This window comes from Microtus ochrogaster, chromosome 7 (assembly GCF_000317375.1).
Source record: "Microtus ochrogaster isolate Prairie Vole_2 chromosome 7, MicOch1.0, whole genome shotgun sequence".
Lineage (NCBI taxonomy): Eukaryota > Metazoa > Chordata > Mammalia > Rodentia > Cricetidae > Microtus > Microtus ochrogaster.
This window is the reverse complement of record NC_022014.1, coordinates 39,154,061-39,167,407: the sequence shown is the minus strand read 5'-3', so window position 1 is coordinate 39,167,407 and position 13,347 is coordinate 39,154,061. Positions and strand designations below refer to the sequence as shown.

Sequence of the window (13,347 nt, the reverse complement as noted above, 5' to 3'; positions counted from 1 at the left end):
AGACAATGAATGGCCTCATGAGGCCGAAATTATACAAGTGCAATGGGGGAGAATATGGGAGCTGCCTTCCAGTCATGTTGACTCACCCACAGACCACACCCAGCTAGCTGCTTCCTCACATCAGGCATGACCTGCCAGTGCGTGTGTGGGAAATTCCCAAGAAGTGGCTGCATTTCTACCAAACCTCTGAGGAACTGAGACTGGAAAACAACCAAACAATCTAAGTGGAAGCAGACAGAGAGTGATCCTCTACACCCTGCCACACCAGTGTTCTGTTCCAGCTCCTATTCATCTCTACAAAGGTTGTCTAACTTTTCCTCCCAAGAGTCCAACCACAGCTCCCAAGTAGAAGTCTCTGTGCTTTCCCATCGTATAGGCTCAACTTTGCAAATCTGTGTCTTAGCCACAGCCAGATTTATATACCCATACTGATTCTTAGGGTCTCGTACTTAGCTGGTGAAGAGGAAAGGCAACTGAGACATGGGGAAATAAATACACAGGTGTCTGTGACCCCCATATCTACCGGGTTTGATAGTAAAGCTGGGGCAGAAGAGTAGAGCTTGCGCATATGAACTGCATTATACAAATTAGTAAATATAAGAAAAGTGATAAACAACCCAGGAAAAAAATTCAGGGAAAGCCCACCCCAACTGAAGCTTAAGCAACTTAAAAGAGCACACTGCATAAATAATATAGGAAGATCCCAATGTGCTGGAGAGCGGGAACATTCAGTCTAACCTTTCCCCAGCTATGGCCCACCTCCCTTCTGGAAAGTACTCTTCCTTATAAACTTTCTCTGCTTGTGTCCCTGTACAGTTCCTTGTAGGGTGCCCTCTAGATCCCAATCTTTGCCTACAACTGAGCCCAGCCTGTGTGTTTTCATCTTTGTTTGATGTCAGCAGGGTCCATGAGTATCCTAACAGTCATAAAGAGCAGTTCATAAAGAGTTGTATGATTATGTAGTGAACACAGGCATCCAAAGGTGTGTGGATTCTCAGACATCAAGAGCGGGAATAATGATAGATATTTTGGTGGCAACTATCATTAGCTGTGCTACAGGATACTGAAAACTATCCCAAGTCTTCCCCAAGGACAAACATAGGTGATGCCATGAGCTGATGCTTTCAGGCATGTGAAGACCTTCCATGGGACCAAGATAAATGCAGGAGAGGTATGTGATTGTGGCACCACTGGCCAAAGTTTTGATGTCACAGGATGCCATGGAACCTACACCAGGTCTTATGAGACAAGGCTGTAGTGTGTGACATGGTAATTCCAGAATCTAGGTTCTGAAACACAAAGGGTACCTTCCTTAGGTGTGAGATGAAGTAGGTACCGGGGCATGTAGCACTTTAACCACTTTTTGTGGGTATGAGACCTAGATGAGGTCCTCTGGAAGCCTCATGGTATAAGCCCAAGTAGTGCCAGGACTTTTTTTCAGAATCTCTTAAGTCTGTTTGCTCTGAAAATCTTCTCTAAAAACTATGGGACATGTAAAGGATGCATCTGGATTTATGGTTTGGGTGTCCAATCTCTTGTAGGAGTAAAATGAGAGACCTTCTTACATCCCTTGAGTAAAGATGGTGCTAGGCCTTAAAACTTTAGTATGTGCAGTACTACAGGATGTGGATAGGGATGTCTATAGATCATATATTGGTGGTCATGTGGGGACCTGAACTAAAGCTTTGCTAGCCATATGCCCAGAGCTGCAGAATAGGGCTTTCGGGAATCTGCAGGAACAAGAATGGGTGACACTGAAGTTTATGTATGTATGTATGTATGTATGTATGTATGTATGTATGTATGTATGTATGTATGCATGTATGTATGTATGTATGTATATATATCCATGGAACTCCATATGTAAACCAGGCAGCAGGCTGGCCTCCAACTCAGAGACCCTCCTGTCTCTGCCTCTCCAGTTTTGGAATTAAAGGTGGATACCACTGCACCCAGTTGATGCTGAGGATTTGATATCAGATGCAGTCCCAAGGCCATGATTTCTACCTGGTGAAAAGAGCTGATGCTGAATATTGGGGACCCTGGTAACCATGTTCCTGGAGCAAGAAGTAGCTGGGGGTGGGGGGTGGTGTAGGCAACTGAAATGCTTTATTCTACGCACTGATAAGATTTCAATAGCAACCAATGTAGTAAAATAGTGGTTACATATATTTTAATTACATACCATATAAACTAGTTATATAATATATACTACTCATGTACAAACTATACTGTATCCTACAGATACACATATACACATGCATACACTGTATGTACTAAATAATACTATATTATTCCAAGATACACAAATCTCTTTGAATATAATTGTAAAAAGTCTCAACAAAATACTACAAAATTGTATCTAATATAAAAAGACACATTTCATGCTTTAACCCAAAAAAGCAAAGTTTTCACATTGTAAAGTCAATGTAATGCATATCCATCTTCAGTGTGCGTTATCATGTACCTTTCCATGAGAAATGAAGCTGGGAGACTTTGCGTGCCCAACAGTCTTTTTCTAAATGAGTTCTTTCATGTCTTTGAGTGAAAATGGAAAAACTGAAGGCCTTCTGACATTTCTTACACTCAACCTTTCCTCCAGAGTTCTTCCAAGGTTTTCAAAAACTGAAAACCTAACCACATTATCAAAAGCTCCAGACTTTCCCCCTCTATTTGATGTCTTTAAAGAAAACTGAAAAACTGAATGCTTCCCCCACATTCCTATTCAGTTTTATCTGGTACATATTCTTTCATATAATCTTAAAGAACTGGGGCATCTAAAGTCTCAACCATTTTTCTCACATACGCAGGGTTATTATCCAGTGTGAATTTTCTGTGTCCTTTAAAAGAACCAAGAAAACTGTTTTTTCATATTCCTAACAATCGCTTTCTGATGATTTGTTGTCCAATGAGTATTTTAGTTTCTTTGAAGGCAAATGGGAAAATGTGATATTTCATATTTATTTGTACTCAAAGGATGTTTCTCCAGTACAAGTTCATTTATGTTTACAAAGGCAATTTTAATAGGTGATTGATTTTCCATTGCTTTCATTAGGAGGGATACTCTCCAGCATAACTTCCTTTATGCTTCTGAGACTACCTGAAAGAAAGATTTGCCATATTGTTTCCATTCACCTTGTTTCTTTCCTGCATGAGTTATCTGATATGCTCTAAACAGAACGGGACTGTGAAAGGCTTTTTGACATACCTCGCATTTAAAAGGCCCATTTACAGTGTGCTTTACCATTTTTATTTAAAAGCCCGCGAGAAACTGAGGATTTGCCAGAATTTACATTTATAAGACTACTTAGTAATCAATTTCAACTGGAAGTGAAGGCTTCCCCACATTATATTCACAGGGTTTCTCCCCAGTGTGAGTTTGTTCATGTTTTCGAATAGAGGTGGACCGGCTGAACGCTCTATCACACTGTTGACACTTATAGGGCTTTTCTCCAGTATGGATTCTTTCGTGTATCTGAAGAGAACTGGAAGCATCAAACCACTTGCCACACTGCTTACATGGGTACGATTTTTCCCCAGTATGAATTCGCTCATGTTTTCGAATGTAACTGGGACAACTGAACGCTTTGCCGCATTGCTTGCACACATAGGGCTTTTCCCCATTATGAGTTCTTTCGTGTATCTGAAGTGAAGTGGAGGAACTAAACCATTTGCTACATTGTTTACACTTATAGGGCTTCTCTCCAGCATGAGAGGTTTGATGTCTTCTAAATACACTGGAGAAAGGAAACACTTCCTCACATACACTGCATTTAAAAGGCCCGTTGCCAGTGTGCTTTATCATGTGTGTCCGAACACTTGTGAGAGAAAAGAAGGCCTTCCCACACTGTTTGCATTCATAGGGCTTCTCCCCACTATGAGTGCGTTCATGCTTTCGAAAGGAACTGGAACAGCTAAAGGCCTTCCCACACTGCTTGCATTCATAGGGCTTCTCTCCAGTATGAGTTCTTTCATGTTTCCGTAGGGAACTGGAACAGCTGAATGTTTTATCACACTGTTTGCACTCATAGGGCTTCTCTCCAGTGTGACTTCTTTCGTGAATCTGGAGATAACTGGGACAATTGAAGGCTTTCCCACACTGCTTACATTCATAGGGCTTCTCTCCAGTGTGAGTTCTTTCATGTTTCCGGATGGAACCGGAACAATTAAAGGCTTTCCCACACTGTTTGCATACATAGGGCCTCTCTCCCGTGTGAGTTCGCTCGTGTTTTCTAAAGGAACTGGAGTGACTGAAAGCTTTCCCACATCGCTTACACTCGTAAGGTTTCTCTCCTGTGTGAGTTCTTAGATGTATTCTAAACTCACTGGGGAAATGAAAGGCTTTCCCACATAGCATACACTTGTAAGGTTTACTTCCAGTGTCCGTTGTCATATGTCTCTGAACACTCATCAGAGAAAGGAAAGAGTTCCTGTACTGTGTAAATTTATATGGCTTCTCTGAGTATTCTTCACTTGCACACAGGTTGTATCCGGAGTCAGTTATGATGTGCCTATTAAGGAACGAACAACACATGAAGACTTTTCCAGACAAATCACATTACACGGTTTTACTCAACTAAGAACTTTTCAGGTTAAGATTTGGAATCTCAGCCAGGCTGTGGTGGCACACACTTTTAATCCCAGCACTTGGGAGGCAGAAGCAGGGGGATCTCTGAGTTTGGGGCTAGCCTGATCTACAGCATGAGTTCCAGAACAGCCAGGGCTATACTATGAAACTCTGTCTCGAAAAACAAAACAAACAAACAAAAACTTGGTATCTCACTGAAAGTTTGCCCACATTGACTTTTATAATCTTTACTTTCATAGAATCTACCATATGGCTTCTATACAAAAAGAGACAAGCACATTATTGATGGTTTATTACTGATTTTTCTATTCATTAATGTCTTGGACCTACATTATAACCAATATCAGAGAATAAGACATATCTTGGCATGTCTTAATTATTAGAAGTAAATGGAATAATCTCTTTGAAACATGGCTTTCCCAAATCTATTATCTAAACAGTGATATTCATATAGTTTCTTACTACTTTGTGGAAGTCAACTACCTTGAAAAAACAGAACTGTGTTAAACTGGAGAGAGAGATCGCAAACAACTAGAATAAAATGCATAAAGCTGTGCTTATTTGTTTGCTTTGTTTACCACAGGTCACATGACATGCTAAAGTTCCCTCGGGGAACATCATACCCTTTTGTGAATACAAATTACCTTAGATTTATCTCAGGATTTTTGTCCTCCTCAATGTTCTGGTCTTCCCACCCGTTCTCTAAAATATAGACCAAGGAAAAGCACTATTAATTAGGAACTTCAAAAGATTAATAGTAATTTTGAAGTTCACTGTACACTGAAAATATTCCTATTTATTCATAAAAAGCCGTCCCTTTCCACATTTCAAATTGATTAAAAAAATTCCTAGGGTATTTTTTTTAAACTATTAAGTAAAGAAATGTTATCATTCTTACCTATAAAAGTCAGGTTTCTAAAGACTTCTTGCATCACGTCTGTGTAGAGATTCTTCTGGGAAGGATCCAGCAAAGCCCACTCTTCCTGGGTGAAGTTTATAGCCACATCGTCAAAGGCCACTGAGTTCTAAAATATCCCACAATGTGTATTGGCGGCTGGGTAAAACTTATACCACTAGGGCTCCATACTCTGTATGTAGATGTGTCATATGATTTGCTGATCTAAAAGTTTATGTATGTAGTTGTTCACAGACTGCTGTATTAATATTATAATTCAACTGAAGCACTCAGAAAGCAATAGCAGACTAAAAACACCCTCTCATTAGTAAATCCAGGGAGTAGGTTGTTTCTTGATTATCACTAATTTATCATTGTACAGTTCATCTCCAATACATGTGACTAATAAATCCTACTATCTGCTCTACAAACAATGCTAATGTTCGTACTGTAAGAGTTCTAATTGTTAGAAGTGACAACTCACAAAACTGGACCTTTGCTGATGTTGTCATGGACCTCAGGATTTGGGAGGAATTCTAAAAATCAAAGTGTTAGGGTAACTAAGAACAATTAGAATCCTGGGTGACTAACTTATAGGAATTGAAAAACCAATACAGATGTTCATATGAAATTATAAGGCACTCAGATACTACAAGAATCCTAGAACACAGTAAGACTAGTACTTCTTAATGCCAAAACTTGCCTCTTAAAGCAACAGTAATCAGGATGATTATGTAATGACACATACGTAATGACACAAAGAACATCATTATATGAACATCCACAAGCGTCCAGGAAGAATGTGGTCAGGAAAATGGCTGTGAGATGCTACAAGCACACATCCTCCACAGAAACATGAAAGTACAAGCAGAACCCTCAGAAACAAGTTTGTTAAAAATTTAAATATTCTCAAACTGTGTATCAACCACATAAATGTAAACAGAAAAATCAAAATGGCAAAAAAACCTTGTGCAGTGTCTACTCATGCTTGTTTTACCCTGTCTCTGATATGCTAACAGTCTTCTGGACAACAGCCTAAGTTCCCAGCGCAGGGCAGGGTAGATCTCATTTTACATCGAGTAAACAAAAGCCTCCATCTACCTGGAAAAACAAATTGCTGTTTATATCCACAATGATTCTATACCACCTAAACTCTGGGAGGAAAAGTTGCAGTGATGGTTTCTCTCAGAAATTAAAGTATTCAAAAGTACCCAAGTATAATGTAAAATGGAAAACGTTTCATGTTTCCCAAGAAATTTTAAGGACAAAGAAAAAAACAAAAACAAAAAACCAAAACCAACCTGATTATGTGTTAAAGGAATGCCCGTGGGCTAGAGAGATGGCTCAGTGGTTAAGCCTGTTCTTCCAGAGGACCGCGGTTCAATTCACAGCACCCACATGGCCGCTCACAACTGTCTGTAACTCCAAGATCAGATACCCTCACAAAGACATACATGCAGGCAAAACATAAATTCAGGCAAAATGCCCCATGCACATAAAAATAAATTATTAAAAAGCAAAAAAATGAATGCCCTCATCTTCCCATCCCCTTACACCACCCCCCAAAAACTGAAAGAGGTGGCCTTTTGTTGTTTCTTCTAATTTTTCTGTTTTAGTTTATGACAGTCACAGAAATATGTCAAAACACTGGCCGAATAAATAATAAAGGACAACATAACAAACTGACTACACATACGCAAAGCGGTCTCTGCAAAAATATTTTAGAAACGGTGGCTGGAGAGATAGCTAAGCAGCTCAAAAGCACTGTGTCTCTCGCAGAGGACCCAGGTTCAATTCCCAGTACCCACACAGCAGCTAACACACACTAGCCTCCAAGGTCACTGCGTGCATGTGGCACACAAACATACATGCAGCCAAAAAAAAATACCCATACACATAAAATAAAATGTTTTTGCCAGGTAGTGATGGCACACATCTTTAATTCCAGCACTTGGGAAGCAGAGGTAGCCAGGACACTTTATATAGAGAAACCCTGTCTCAAAAAACCAAAAAGAACGTTTTTCAAAAAGAGTTTTTTGTTTGTTTGTTTTGTTTTAAGAGCTAGGTTTGGGGATAGACACATTTAATCCCAGCATTCAACAGTTAGATCTCTATGAGCTTGAGGTCAATCTGGTCTACTGAGTGAGTTCAACCATACAAGCCTACACAGTGAGACCTTGTCTTTAAATAAAAAATTTAAAAGAAAATGTTTTGGACAGTATATTCAGTCCATAAATGGATACAGCTTTCAACAAATAGGAACAGATAATAGAGAAAGTAGGGAAACTGATTTTCAGTTATCCCATATTACAAATCTCAAATGTCCATTTTCCAGTTAAGGAAAAAAAAAACCAAGAATAGAGGAACAATAAGGAAAAAATCTGAGATAAGCTATCTTTGAGAAACATTTGACACTACAGTCCATGAATGCTATGCTCACTAAATAAGACTTTTTAAATGATCAGCTGTCTTTAATACATGTGAAGCAGAAGGTCAATTTACATGGGGAAAAACTTCTAGAATTGAAATGTAAAATGGAGAAATTCAGTTACACTTAGAAACACCAAAATACTCCTTATTGGTAACGGACAGGTCCAATAGCCAGGAAAGCAGTGATGGTAACAGTGTTAGTCAACACCAGCCAGGATTTCACTGATATTTCTAGAATGCTACAGTCAACAGCACAACTAAATGGTAAACCACATTCTGAGTGATCAAACACACTGTAACAAGCAAGTACATAAAGTACACTCTAAGAATATGTGAGCACTGGATAGAAACCAGTAACAGAAATGCCTCCAAACTGGAGATTAAATCACAAAGCACAGAATCCCGTGTGAATTAAAGACAGTCACCTGAAGGAACCTGAATAGTTCAAGGAAAGGAGACAAGTTCATCATATGAAAATCTGTGGGATACAGTACAGGCGGTACACAGGAAACATTCAAAGCATCAAATGCATACATTCTTGAAGATTTAAAATCAAACACTTAATCTTCCACTTTCAGGAACTTCAATGAAGGGTAAGGTAGTCTGTATCAACCCAGGGAAAGTGAGGAGGCAACAATGAATTTGTAGTTAAGAAATCAAACGAGGGTTCGAGACCAGCCTGGTCTACAGAGCTAGTTCCAGGACAGGCTCCAAAGCCACAGAGAAACCCTGTCTCAAAAAATAAAAATAAAAAAAAAATAAAATAAAATAAAAAAAAAATAAAAAAGAAAGAAATCAAACGAGGGGCTGGAGCGATGGCCGAGCAGTTAAGCGTGCATACTATTCTTGTCAGTGCGATTTCTAGCACATTGAGGAGCTCAGGACTGCCTGTTAACTCCAGTTGCCCGAGGACCTAATACCTTCTGCCCTCCACAGGCACTGTCCTGACACAGAAACTCACACACACACACATAATCAAGAAATAAAAAGGCTGCGCAGTGGTGTACACCTTTAATCCCATGATAAGATCCAGGACAGACAAGGCTACATAGTGAGACCATGGCTTACAATAAAAAAACAAATAAACCAAATGATTGGGCTAGGAAATGGTTCAGGGGGTAAGGGGGGCACTTCCTCTAAACCTGATGATATGAGTTCAGTTTCTACCTTCCTCAGCTCTCTTCTGAGATCTCAGGAATTTATCTATATATGCTCAGGGGAAGCAAAGAGTTCAAAAAAAAGTAGAAATGAAACTCTACTTTCTGTTGAAATCTGCTTCTTTCTAGTTTCAAGAATATTTACCGTGCCAGGTGGTGATGGTGCCCACCTCTAATCCTAGCACTCCGAGGAGATGGATCTCTAAATTCGAGCCAGCCCGGTCTACAAAGTGAGTTCCAGGACAGCCAGAGACAAACAGAGAAACCCTGTCTCAGAAAAACAAACAAAACTTTTACCTTATTCAGCTCTGAGTACTCTTCACACTTAAATGAAAAGCTAACGTTCAAGTAAATGACAACTGTTTGACTCCAGCAAAGGAGCAATTCTGAAGACAAGACAGATCTGTCGGGATCCAAGGTCAAAAGGCCATTCTCTCTTCCCTAGTGCTGCTGAAATACTCAACATTCACACCTCCTCGGGAGACTCCGGACGGTACTCAAGCATACTTAGTTTGCTTTTCAGGCTTCTGTCCCACTGCACTGTGTGTAGTGGTGTTTTCTTCCCATTCCTTTGGGAGAAAGTTTCCTCCCTTAACAACCAAGAGGGCAGGATATATCTGCAGACCCTCATTCACCATGTGTCCTAGGAGTGGAACTAAGCTCAGGGGACATAATGTCTCTAAGAATTAACTATGGAGATGGGGACTGTTCCAGGAGATTCCTCTAGCCCCTGGACCTCCAACTGCTCCCCTGAGAGGCTTCACCCAAGACTTCAGACTGGTGTCTAAGAGGACATATGGCAGCTATAAGTAACTTGCCAGCCTCCGGCAGTTCTGAAATCTCCGTCCATTACTAAGAAGAAATGAAAAATAATGAGCCCATTTCTATTTATTAAGCAAGGAAAATAAACAGTAATGGTTGTCACTTTTTAAACCTCTTAGACTAGAAGTTGGCACTTGAGAATCCTGGGAATGAACCAGGCACTGAGAAACCGCGTTGGGGGGCGGAGGCTGCAGAACTGGCCCAGTGGTTACAGCATTCGCTGCTCTTGCAGAGACCTGGAGTTCAGTTCCCAGTAGCCACTTGGGGCAACTCATAACTGCCTCGATCTTTAGCTCCAGGGAATCTGAGGCCCTCCTCCTAACCCCACAGACACCCACACACGTGTGCTCAAACATACACACATAAATAAAAGCGGGACAAAAAGCCTGACACCTCTGCCTTCACTCTGCGCCTAATACCTCTTTTGGGGTCAACCTAAGCATGTAAGTATTCAAGTAGTGTCTGTCTAACCTACTCCATCTTCAAGGTTGAAGCCACAGAGGTAAGTTATAGTCCTTAACCTGCAGCCACCTAGGATCCAAGGAAGAACAAACCTCCCAGAAGCAGAAGTTATCTCCAGCGAGCCACCTAGTCCCCTAGAGGTCTTAAGTGAGCTGAGACAATGATGGGCGGAGCCACACTTTGCATGAAGCTGCTCTTTAAGCTTTTCTGGTCTGGCCCTTCTATCTTTCCAAGGCTCCTGTGGAAGATGAGCTGGGCAGCGGATGTCACTGAACCCTTCATCTGTCCCTCTTCTCACTGTACCCACACAGACGAAATCCCCACTACCCATCTCTCTAACTGGCATACTGGGACGGGTGGCCCCAAGACTAGCTGGGGTTTTGTCCTAAAGACTCTTGAAACAGGAAAACCCTGGAATTTGGGGGATTCACTGTGAACCCCGGGAGCAGCCAAGCTGAAGGAGAGTGGACTGAGAGAGAGACCCTGCTTCCCACGCCTCAGGAAAACTCAGTCGTGGCTGACCCGCGGTAGCGCACGAGAAGCCGGCGCCCCAAGTCCAGAGGTGGGTCGGCCAGGACGCCGCGGGGGCCGATGGGACGCGAGGGGACCCGCCGCCCAGACCACACAGAACCGGGGGACAGCAGCGGAATCGGGATGCGGACCCCGGTTACGGAGGCCTTCCCCGAGGCTGGTTCTGGTTGGATGTGGCCAGCGTCGGCCAGAACGCTCACCATTTCCGAATTTCTGGCGTCCAGCGCCGTCTGCACCTCACAGGGACACTGGCTACAGCGGGGCCACCTTAGACTACGGTGAGCTCAAGACACAGAAGCTAGCGGAGGAAACAGAATCCGAGCCAAGACTGAATAGTGAAAAGAACCAAACACCGCGAGAGTGCAGCCACCTGCCCCGCCCCTCTCCTCCAGCTGCAGCCTGATTGGACAATTCCACCCTGATAGACAAGTCCTAGGGCACGCCCCCAAGGCCTGAGTGACAAAGGATGTATGTAATCCAACCCTTGAATTAGAGAAACTGAGGATCAGGTTTCTTCTGCACACTAGTGATGGGCCTGCCAGCACACGCTTGCACTTGATCTATAGAAGGCATAGCCATGACTTAATAATGTCAATACACGCATGCTATTCACAACTGGAAATTGCTAATATGACAACTGTTTAAAATTTTTATTCTAGGGGATTGGAGAGATGGCTCAGCCGTTAAGAGCACTGGCTCCTCATCCAGAAGACCTGGATTCAATTCCCAGCACCCACATGGCAGCTCACAACTCTCTGTAATTCCAAGACCTAACACCTTCATACATACATGCGGGCAAAAACACCAAAGCACATTAAATAAATATTTTTTAAAAAATATTCTAAATACTTGAGACAGGGTCTCATGTAGCTTGCCTCAAGTACAGTTCAGGCCAACCTTGAACTCTTTTTTTTTTGTTTGTTTGTTTTGTTTTTTGAGACAGGGTTTCTCTGTGGCTTTGGAGCCTGTCCCGGAACTAGCTCTTGTAGACCAGGCTGGCCTCGAACTCACAGAGATCCGCCTGCCTCTGCCTCCCAAGTGCTGGGATTCAAGGCGTGCGCCATCACCGCCCAGCCCAACCCTGAACTCTTAATGGGCCTGCCTGCACCGTTTGAATGCTGGGATGTCACACGTGCCGTTATGAGGGGTTACGCAGCACCAGGATCCAGCTGAGGGCTTCCTGCAGGCCAACATGGACTCTGCCAACTGCACCACAGCCCTCGTTTTGAAAATTTAGATGTTGTCATCTCCCTAGCTTGAGGAGTGTGATAGCTAATCTTGGTTGCCAAGCTGGCTGCCTCTGGAATCAGCTAAACCCCAAGCAGCTGAGCACACCTGTGAGGGATTTTTCCTGACTGGATCATTTGAGATTGGAAGAGCTACCCTAAATCTGGGCCACACCTTGGTGGCAGCCTAGAAGGGAACTTTCGCCTTTTGCCTGCTTGCCCTCAGTCTCACTGGTGAGCCCAGCCACCCCACTGCTGAAGCATTCCTTCACTGGTGTTCGAACCCACTTCTTTGGTATTCCAATGAATGCTGAAGACCAGAGGAGACATCTAGCCTCAAGGGTTGCACAATGATTGGATTCTTGGACTTCCTGTTGGGACACAGCTATTGTTGAACTTGTTGGACCTCAGCCTGTAAACCTCAAACCACTCTAATAAATTATATCTGCTATCAGTTCTGTGCATGTGGAGTGGTGGTTTTCTACCTTCCTAACATTGTGAACCTTTAAGACAGTTCCTCAGGGTGTGGTGACTGCCCCCAACCATAAAACTATTCCCTTGCTACATCATAATTGTAATTTTGCTACTGTTATGCAACCCGAAAGAAGTCATGGCCCACGGGCTGAGAACCTGTATTCTAGAGATCCCCTGACTAATACAAGGAGGCAGCCTAAGCTTTTAAGGGAAGGCAGTCCTTTAAGACTAATAGATATAATAATAATAGGCCAGGCAGTGGTGGCACATGCCTTTAATTCCAGCACTAGGGAGGCAGAGGCAAGCAGATCTCTGTGAGAGTTCGAGGCCAGCCTGGTCTACAAAGTGAGTTCCAAGTCAGCTAGGACTATTATACAGAGAAACCCCGTTTTTAGAAAAAAAATTTTTTTAAAAAGAAATAATAATAATGGATAATAGAAATTAATAAAGGGCCACATCTGTAGCTTTATAGAAACAACACAGAAAGTTAAAAGGAACAGGTTAAGTTCATGGGCGGTGGCGATAGAAGGCTTGTGAGCGGCTCTTCATCCAGCACTTAAACTAACCAAAGAATACATAAAGGACAAAGAGATGTGAGCAAAATTCCTTGTTTTCTATAGCATGTTTCTGCAAAATATACGTGAAACATATGGTACATTTTCATTTTTAAACAAATACCTCTTTATTTACTTATTTATTTTTAAATTATTTGGTTTTTCTTTTTTTTTTTTTTTTTTTTTTGGTTTTTTCGAGACAGGGTTT

General features: G+C 42.0%; 1 protein-coding gene across 2 annotated transcripts; it reads right to left on the bottom strand.

Moving 5' to 3' along the window:
• Positions 1–2,151: 2,151 nt before the first annotated feature.
• Positions 2,152–11,313, bottom strand: LOC101983692 (zinc finger protein 709). 2 transcript variants are annotated; one of them, XM_026780943.1, is made up of 4 exons: positions 11,086–11,313; positions 5,487–5,613; positions 5,233–5,290; positions 2,152–4,511 (listed from the first exon to the last, which is right to left on the bottom strand). In XM_026780943.1, exons 1-4 carry the CDS (start codon positions 11,086–11,088, stop codon positions 3,308–3,310), a joined length of 1,392 nt encoding a protein of 463 aa, XP_026636744.1. In that variant the 5' UTR covers positions 11,089–11,313; the 3' UTR covers positions 2,152–3,307. The 2 variants fall into 2 exon arrangements, with proteins under 2 accessions (XP_026636744.1, XP_026636745.1); XM_026780944.1 differs by having other exon boundaries at positions 5,487–5,571.
• Between the last annotated feature and the right edge of the window lie 2,034 nt (positions 11,314–13,347).